Source organism: Leuciscus leuciscus (genome assembly GCF_965113295.1).
Source record: "Leuciscus leuciscus genome assembly, chromosome: 3".
Lineage (NCBI taxonomy): Eukaryota > Metazoa > Chordata > Actinopteri > Cypriniformes > Leuciscidae > Leuciscus > Leuciscus leuciscus.
Genome location: NC_138727.1, coordinates 62,997,451 through 63,007,204, shown reverse-complemented (window position 1 = coordinate 63,007,204; position 9,754 = coordinate 62,997,451). Strand labels below are relative to the sequence as shown.

The following is a 9,754-nucleotide window of genomic DNA, read 5'->3' as shown; positions in this document are numbered from 1 at the left end:
TGTGATTCACCATGTGCAAAGATTTATTGAAGAAAATCAGTAACAGAGTGTTACACAGTGCAGCTGTTACATTACAGAGACATTTTAACCTGATCTGACAATTTAAAGTTATGTTCAATGCTGCAACCTAATAAAGTCAGATTGATTCAGTCATATAAAATATTAGATCATCTCACATTCAGCACAGTAAAGTACAAAAAAATACAACCACTGCAAAATTTAGAAAAATTTGAGAACAATGACACTATTAAAAGTTACCATATGTAGCCCAAAACAGAACAATACTTTTTAAAGAAGGGCATTTACATCTATGCATTTGGCAGACACTTTTATCCAAAATACATTGCATCCAAAATATACATATGCTGGACTGGAACATTAAAACAAAATGTTTAACACTTTACAATAAGGTACATTAGTTAACTACCTTAGTTAACATGAACTACGCATGAACAACACTTCTATAGCATTTATCTTAGTTAATATTAATTCCAACATTTTCTAATACATTATTCAAATCAAAGGTTGCATTTCTTAACATGAATTAATGCACTGTGAACTAACATGAACAAACAATGAACAGCTGTATTGCTTGTTCATGTTAGTTAACACATTAAGTAAGGGATAATGTACATCCAGCCGGCTGTTATCTGAGAATAAACCCCCTACAGGGTGATGAGGGCCCACAATAGTCACAAAATGGCAGTATCTGCGTTTGTATGAAACAATAGAGAGCGAGTCCACGATACTGGATGGCATAATTAAATAACTGTACACAAAATATTGATTCGACTGTGTTTTAATATTTTATTAGCTCAACAAAGGCAAAACTTTCACGAAGAAAACCGTTCCTAGCAAGCGTATAGCGAATATACTTCAGTAACCCGGATGAGAATAACATTTTGAGAATCTGGGAATAGCATACCACTGGATGGCGTGATTGACCAATCAGAATCAAGAATTCCATAGAGCCATGTAAAAATTATTGTTAACTAATGAACCTTATTGTAAAGTGTTACCAAAATGATGTCTTGGTGTTCCTCAAAGGAGGCTGTTAAATCTGACACAGAGACACTGCAGAATCATTGTAAAACCCAAATCCAGCATAGAGGGGTTCAGTGAATATGGTGTGTATTGTGTGTAAGTGTGTGAGTGTGTGTGTGTCAGAGACGCTGTAGAAAGACAGAGTGCCCGCTGACACGTCCAGATACACTCCGACTCTATTAGATAAAGATGAAGAGGGTGGAATGTTTGTGCTGTTAGCCTTATTATTGTGCCAGGAAGTGTAAGTCGTATCACAACAGTAAAGATTCCAGGATCTTTCATTGAGTCCAAACCGACAGTCAATCCCACCTTTCCGGTTGATTCCTTTATACGTCACTGCTATATGACCCCATCCTCTCAATTCAACCTCCCAGTAACAGCGTCCAGTCAAACTTTCTTTACACAGAACTTGTTCATAGTTCTCAAATCTCTCTGGATGATCAATATATGGCTGTTGCTCTTTCACACATGTTGCCTTTCTGTTGTTCTCAGACAGAATGAGATGTTTGCTGTGTTTAGATCCAGGGTGAGATCACAGGCATCTGAATACAAGGGAGACCACAATCTATGACAGAGGTTTTCAACTCTGGCCCTCGAGATCCTTTTCTGCAGAGTGTACCTCCAACCTTGATTAAACTCACCTACCTATAACGTTCTAGCAATCCTGAATACCTTAATTAGCGTGTTCAGGTGTGTTTAATTAGGGGTGGAGCTAAACTCTGTAGGACATGAGATCTCAATGGCCAGAGTTGAGAACCCCTATTCTATAACAATTAAATATTATTAAATATATGCAAAGGTGTGTGTGTGTGTGTGTGTGTGTGTGTGTGTGTGTGTGTGTGTGTGTGTGTGTGTGTGTGTGTGTGTGTGTGTACTTACATTTTCTCAGTCCTGGTGTGATCCTGAAATGTCCTCCATGATCCAAACTGGATAGATAGACAAAAACATCAAATGCTGTTCAATGTATTCTTAATCTGTAATTCTGTAATGAGCAGTCCATCATCTACAGGGCACTGAAGGTACTACTCACCCTTACTCACCAAAACTTGTCAACAGATCTACTTTGTGCGGATGTGAGTGCATTTTCAGGTAGTTGCTAAATCATAGGCGTTTCATATATGAGATGAGGACATGACTGACCAGCACATCCAGTGCAAGTAGGCTTTGACCATTTAATTTTACAAAGCATTATTTTATTTATCCTTTAAATTGAAGAGACCTTTTGAAGGATATTGGTTTCCTTATGCCCCTTTTGAGAACATAACCTTAACTGAGACTTGAGTGTCTGTAGATGTTAAAGAGGCTGCTGTGTCGGCTGTTGTGTGAATTATTGCGATATTGGAGGTGTTTCGACTTTAGAAAATAAACACGTGATTGCTCTCCTCACACCTCAACTGTTTCTTGTTTTTCACTGAATTCTCTTAAGTGTTGAGGACTAGTGCATCTTTGAGCCTACATTCAGTAAAAGAAAAATACTTATGTAATATTAAAATATTTAAGTACTTTTATTAAAGTACATTTACTCAAGTGGTATTGAAATTGGTAATTAGTTACTTTTTCGCTGTAAAGTCCCTTACAGAAGAAAAATATATATCCATAAATTTAATGATCAATATATTATATAATGTAAATACACTGAAAAAATATATTAAATAATATATTGCATTAATATAATGTTTTATATATTACAATATATAAGAAATTGCCGATATTCATATATTGAATTATTATCAAAAAATTATTTACAATACAGTGTTAATATATAGTATAAATTAGGGATGCACCGATACCACTTTTTGCAGAACGAGTCCGATACCGATACTTTCATTTTTGGTACTCGCCGATACCGATACCCTAACTGATCCCTGAATTTTTACTGCATTTGTAATTTTTAAATGTATTAGTAGATAAACCAAAAGAATATAAATCATATTAGTTGGCTTAATTTGTTCATCAAATATATATTTCTTTCCGTTATTTTCATGCTTAATTAAGCCTGCTAAAATGCATTGTATGAGCTTCTGTTACTGTTACTGTCACTGTTCATTCTATTGCTCTATCATATTTTATCTTTCACTTAATAGCCCCAGCACATATTTAGAGCTGCTTCAGCAGGGCTCAGTGCTAAGGATCGGGTCAGCGGTTCAAATGTTTGTCAAAACCAGTGAAATATCAATTATTTAATCCAATTTTAATACTACAACAAAAACTACCAGCCTAATTAATGTGAATTTAAAACAAGTAAGCAGTCAGTAACAGAATAAGAACAAACAATCGAATTACAAATAGGACAAATAAATACTATACAACAAAGAAAGGCTACAAATAAAATAAACAGTGATTTTAGAGTTTTTCAGGTAGATCTAACAGGTACAGAAATTTGAATAAAGTAATCAAATGTAAAAAAAAAAAAAAGGCATATTCATTACTTTATAAATTATATATAGATGGATATTTTTGAAAAGTTGAAAAGGGTAGCCAATTTAGTCAAAAGCAGTGAGTATTTCTTTGTCCTTTGTTTGATTAACATTAAAACACAGAAGCAGGTTTATCAAACTGCTGCCCCTTTAAGACCGAACGCACGGACCGCATTTGAACATGGCTACGTTCATTTGAGATATAACCGACTTTGTTTACTATAAGATACTCGCCAAGACGGGCGTTTTTACATAATTTTATGTGAATTCGTCCGTACAAGCGCAAGACATGAAAGACAATTTAATTCGGTATTCGCGTGCTGAGACGCTGGTTTGCGGGGCGCGCGCTTTGGATGTTTGCGTTCATGGAACTTCTTGACCTGCACACGTCTTGTAATAATGTAGGGAACCACTCGTTATACTTAAATCAGGTAACAGTTCATGTGCTGAGTGAAAAATCAGCAATCAAGAGCATTCAACAGAACTGCTCTCTCTCTCTCTCTCTCTCTCTCTCTCTCTCTCTCTCTCTCTCTCTCTCGTCAGTTAACGTTAATAATAAGCTGCATGCCTCTTTTTATTTTCTTTGCCATTGACATCCGACTGAACAAACTTTCCACTGATGTCTGTTTAAAGGGATGTGCTCGACCAGCTCTTATCTTATCTCTTATCAGCTCGCGCACCACAGCTATGTTATTATACACAAACTGCCTGGTTGTTGGTATCGGAGAATTTTTACGCATCCCCATTTTTAATAATTCAAGCACTTTTCAAGTACCTCTTAAAAAATATGGCTGTTTTCAAGGATTTTCCAGGACTTTAATTTCAAAAAGTCAAATTCAAGTACTTCAAGCACTTTAAGCACCTTGTACGAACCCTGTGAAATGAGCCCAAACCGGGGGGGATTTGGGGGGATTCTAATTATTGGCCGCCGGTATTTATAACAAAAAAATAAAAATGCCCCACATACTTGAGTATCTGCAGAGAGCAGTTTGGATTCTCCAGTTTGTCATTGAGCAGCTTGACTCCTGATTCTCCTGGGTGATTGTAGCTCAGATCCAGCTCTCTCAGGTGTGAGGGGTTTGAACTCAGAGCTGAAGACACATAACCACAGCCTTCCTCTGTCACCATACAGCCTGACAACCTACAGACACACAAAACAGTAAACAACAATCATTTTAAAGTATTGAACAATAAATATTAAATGATCAACACAATGCTTTTCTGTAACTCAAACAGTAGAGTGTTGGCGCTTGCACCACCAAGGTCATGGGTTCGATTCCCAGGGAAAGCAAGAACTCATAAGAATGTTAATGTGTACCTTAACATTCCAAACCAAGTCACTTTGGATAAAAGCGTCTGCCAAATGCATAAATGTAAATGTAACATTGATCTCAAACCTCAGTATCTGCAGCTGGCAGTTTGTACTCGTCAGTCCATCAGAGAGCAGCTTCACTCCTGAATCACATAGGTCATTGTTACTCAGATCCAGCTCTCTCAGGACACAGTTTGAGGATTTTAGAGCAGATGACACAATTTCACAATCCTGAGCAGAGAGATTACAGCCAGCAAGACTGAAAGAGAACACAACATATCCAAAACTGGCATTACAATAATATCAGCTTCATTCTGGTAAAATAAGTAAATTACTTATTAATAATATCATGACTTATTATATAATTATTTAAAATAAGCAAAACAAAATTCAAGATGAATTACTTTATAAAACAACAGAAAACAAAAGTCCTTTTAGAAAGAACTAGACACATGATTAAACACTCACAGAGCTTTAGTGCAGTTGATCACAGCTGGTATCAGTCTTCTTCTACCCTCATCTGATGTGTTGTATTTCTTGAGGTCCAGCTCATCCAGCACCTCCTCTGACATCTGAAGCATGTAGGCGATTGTTGAGCAGTGAGCAGGAGAGAGTTTCTTCTCTGAGTGTTTGTCTAATTTCACAAACTCCTGAATCTCTCTGGACAGAGTCTGGTCTTTGACTTCCAGCAGACAGAGGAACAGATTAATGGATCTTTCAGCGGAGAGTCCATGTCCATCTTTGATCTTCTCTTTAATGTACTGTGTGGTTCTCCTGATGCTCTCTGAGCTGCTCTCTGTGTGTGTCAGTAGATCCTGTAAGAGTCTCTGATTGGACTCCAGTGAGATGCCCAGCAGGAACCGCAGGAACAGATCCAGCTGTCCGTTCTCACTCACAAGGGCTTTATTGACTATTTCGCTGTGCAGATTATGCACTACATCAAAAAACTGCAATGTGTCAACATTTTTGATTACATAATGGTAAAACAAATAGAAAGCAGCAAGAAACTCCTGAACGCTCAGATGAATGAAGCTGTAGACTTTCCTCTGATGAATCACAGATTCCTCCTTAAAGATCTCAGTGCAAATCCCAGAATACACTGAGGCGTCAGTGACGTCTATGCCGCTCTCTCTCAGGTCCTCCTCATAGAACATCACATTGCCCTTCATCAGCTGTTTGAAAGCCACTTCAGCAAGTTTCACAATCACTTCTCTGTTGGACTGTAGGAGTTTCTCTGGATCTTTATCTGCATACTTCTGATTCCTCATGTTGATCTGAATCAGCAGGAAGTGGATGTACATTTCAGTCAGAGTTTGAGGGATTTCTGCACTCAGATCTTCTTTCAGGAGCTTCTGAAGCACAGTGGACGAGATCCAGCAGAAGACGGGTATGTGGCACATGATGTGGAGGCTTCTTGCTCTTCTGATGTGTGAGATGATTCTGCTGGCTTGATGCTCGTCACCGATTCTCTTCCTGAAATATTCCTCCTTCTGAGGCTCAATAAATCCCTGAATCTCTGTCACACGGTTGATGTATTTGGAAGGGATCTGATTGGCTGCTGCTGGTCTGGAGGTGATCCAGATGAGAGCAGAGGGAAGCAGCTCTCCTTTAATGAGGTTTGACATCAACTCACCCACTGATGAAGTCTCAGTCACATCAGAAACTTTCTGAGTGTCTGAAAACATCAGTGTGATTCTGCTTTCATCCAGACCATCAAAGATGAAAACAACTTTACACTCCTCATAAATCTTTGAGTCCAGACCTTGAAGTTCAGGATGAAAGTCCAGCAGAAGTTTGTGAAGACTGTACTGATGACCTCCTGTCAAGTTCAACTCTCTAAATGGAAGCACAAACATGAAATCTACATCCTGATTGGCTTTTCCCTCGGCCCAGTCCAGAATGAACTTCTGCACAGAGACGGTTTTCCCGATTCCAGCGATGCCTTAAGTAAGAACAGTCTTGATTTGGTCTTTCTCCTCACATCCTGGTTCAGGTGAGGCTTTAAAGATGTCATTGCAGAAGATTGGAGTGTCTTGTGAGTGTTGTGTTCTGGCTGTTTTCTCCATCTGTAAAACCTCATGTTCTTCATTCACTCCTTCTCTCTCTCCCTCTATGATGTAGAGCTGTGTGTAGATCATGTTGAGGAGGGTTTCATTCTCTTGGAGTTTGTTTCCTTCAAATAATCTCTCGTACTTGTTCTTCATGCTGGTTTTGTGCTGGTCATTGACTCTTTGCAGGTTTTCAGTCCCCAATGTGTGTGTCTGCAGGGCTGCTTCAGTTTTGTTCTGCCTATGGTGAATCTGATAATCTGTTAATCTGAATCTTAAAAAAGAGCAGCAAAAAAAACAAAAAAACAATGACAGATTACAATGGCAGCTTTTATTACTTGACATTAACATGCATCCTGTATCCGGATGTTGTCCACATGTACAATGAAAAGACAAGTTTAAACACGTTTGTGATGGGAATGTTAGAGTGTACTCACATTAGGCAATTTGAACCATGCCAGAGCACATTTGACCCCAAGTATGGATCATATGAATAGTGTAATCACTCCGTATAGTGCCCTGGCCCGCTTGAGGCCGGCTTGGGCATGGATCAATTAGACTGAGGCCGTTTCATCTGATACCTTTTTGTTTTGAGTCTGTTTTGCCCAATGCTTAATTGTACGAGACCTGACTTTGTTTTTCCTGAGACCTAAAGCATGATAACTTTTCGTCATATGACTGAGGTCTGAGGATAAAATGTACACCGTAGCTCAGGTTTGGTACAAGGCAACCATGCCTAGCAGGGCTCCAGACTGCGACCAAATGGTCGCATTTTGCGACCAAAATTTGAGAGTGTGCGACTGAATTTTTCATCCAGTCGCACATGTGCGACCAGTAAATTTGTTTTGTTTTTACACGTTAAACGGAAGGGGCGCGTCAATGAATCCGGAATGTGTGGCAGGCCAATGAGTGTGAGAAGAATTGGGAATGGCCACTGTAACTGGCTAATGTGTGGAGGGGGAGGGTCCTAGAGATAATCGAGCGCGCGTAAACGTCCGTGGGAAGGAGACGGAGACAAATATCAATGTCACAGACACAGCCGGATGATGATTCAGAATCAGAGGTTTGTGAGGTGATAAAGGCCCGAACCCACCATTTTCGGGAAGACTGGCTGCGAGAATTCAGCTGGTTGAGGTACTGTAAGGAGACGAACTTAATGAACTGCGAATGTTGCAGTCGCTATCCCAGAACTGCGGGGAAAACGAAGTTTGCAGACAGTGCAGGCACTTCGCAGTTTAAACACAATATGCTAGTTAGACACATTCTCAGCCTCAAGCATAGAGTATTCCGTGACATGTTAATAAATCAAAACAAAATGAAAGCGGAAAAAAACTGCGCTACTCATTTCTGCGTCACGGACCGTTTAATAGTTCGAACCAATAATAGACAGCGCAGAGCTTCTCTCGCCAGTCGCGGGCGGATCTCGATCACGCAACACCGTCACATCGTGGACATCCAGTGAAGAAATCCATTGAGTTCGCGACAGAATTAATAACATCGTTGCGAGATCCAGTGAGAAACATTCAGATTCAACGCAGAATTCTCTGTTATAAACCATATCAGATCAAACAGCGCTAACGTGGAAACCAGGAGAAACATGTGCCATGAACGAACAAGTTATAGAAGGCTTTAGGTCCACAGATCAGCAACATTCACCATGGATTTAATGTAGTAACACTAACTGTAACGGTATACTGTGGTTATAACAGTAGCCTACACATATCTTTTTCCAGCACTTCAAAACTATAATATCATATTTAAATGTTATTTTTAATGTGTTGACCAAAACATTTTTTGTTCAACCTTTAAAGATTGTCTCTATTTATAAAAATAAAAGTTTCAAGAAGTAGGAAAACTCACACTTATTTAAAAAAATAAATAAAATTAAATTACCATTGTAAACATAGCTGCTGAGGGCGCTTATTGGCTATTTTCAATCCCTAATATCTATTTTGTCACTCATTTTGCTATTGAATTAATATTAAGACATTATGAATGATAATAGTTCAAGTTAATTTTATCTACACCTCAAATTAAGCTCAGTGCTTTGTCATCCCACAGTGCTACCAGATACTTTCTGTAGAACTTAGTGCCGCTGCCCTCAAATGTTAGTCTGGAGCCCTCTGAACTTAAAATAAAACTGCACATTGTAATTTCTGTACGTTAAGTCTATTTATTATCAAAGCATTTGTCAGTAATACAGTTATTTTTGGGGGAAATGTGAATAATTGCATTGCAAGGTGATTTAAGATGTGCCCCTAAATTTTCTGCTTGCGCTCCTAAAATTTTAAGTCAGGGGCTACAGCGCTCCTAATAAAACAAGTTAGTCTGGAGCCCTGCCTAGTGTGAGTACGCCCTTATTTGACGTGTGTGTCTTGATCCAGAGGTAGTTGTGGACGCATTATGATTGGATCTCAGTGTAATGTAAATGCAAGTGTAAACACAGCTGATGGCTGTTGGAGACCTTCAGAAATATATCAGTTACCAGAATGGATATCTTGTATACTTTAGAGTACGTAGTGTTTTTTTCACAGAGATTCAGTTCGTATCCGAGTTGCACTGCCATAAATTAATAAGTAAATGTTTGTACTAACGGAGGATTAGAGGTCACTGGTCCATCACTGAGTCCAATGGGTTGCCTCATGGATGTGTTGCTTTTGAGAGACACACCGCTGGGTTCTGGAGACTCTGATCTCAGTCTCTTCCTCCTGCTCATGCTGACAAATGACAAACAAAACAGCGTTTCACAGCACTAGCAATACTATATAACTTGAATGAACTTTAGATTTACATTTGATAATTTCTGACACTTTTATCCAAAGAGAGGAATACAACAAAGTGATTCACTGATATACTTTCAGCAAAAATGGATGGATACACAATTTCAGGTACGTCCAAAACGGTCAAGGTCATCCTATGTGTGGAAATACTTC

General features: G+C 38.8%; 1 protein-coding gene across 1 annotated transcript in view; it reads right to left on the bottom strand.

The window, feature by feature from the left end:
* Positions 1–9,754, bottom strand: part of LOC309494758 (uncharacterized protein) — a 131,292-nt gene continuing 121,538 nt past the window's right edge. Inside the window, 8 exon segments of the mRNA XM_082164168.1 lie at positions 1–1,548; positions 1,551–1,586; positions 1,924–1,970; positions 4,429–4,602; positions 4,859–5,032; positions 5,242–6,716; positions 6,720–7,095; positions 9,416–9,538. Of these exon segments, the coding sequence (XP_082020294.1) occupies positions 1,055–1,548; positions 1,551–1,586; positions 1,924–1,970; positions 4,429–4,602; positions 4,859–5,032; positions 5,242–6,716; positions 6,720–7,095; positions 9,416–9,538 (2,899 nt within the window). The 3' untranslated portion in view covers positions 1–1,054.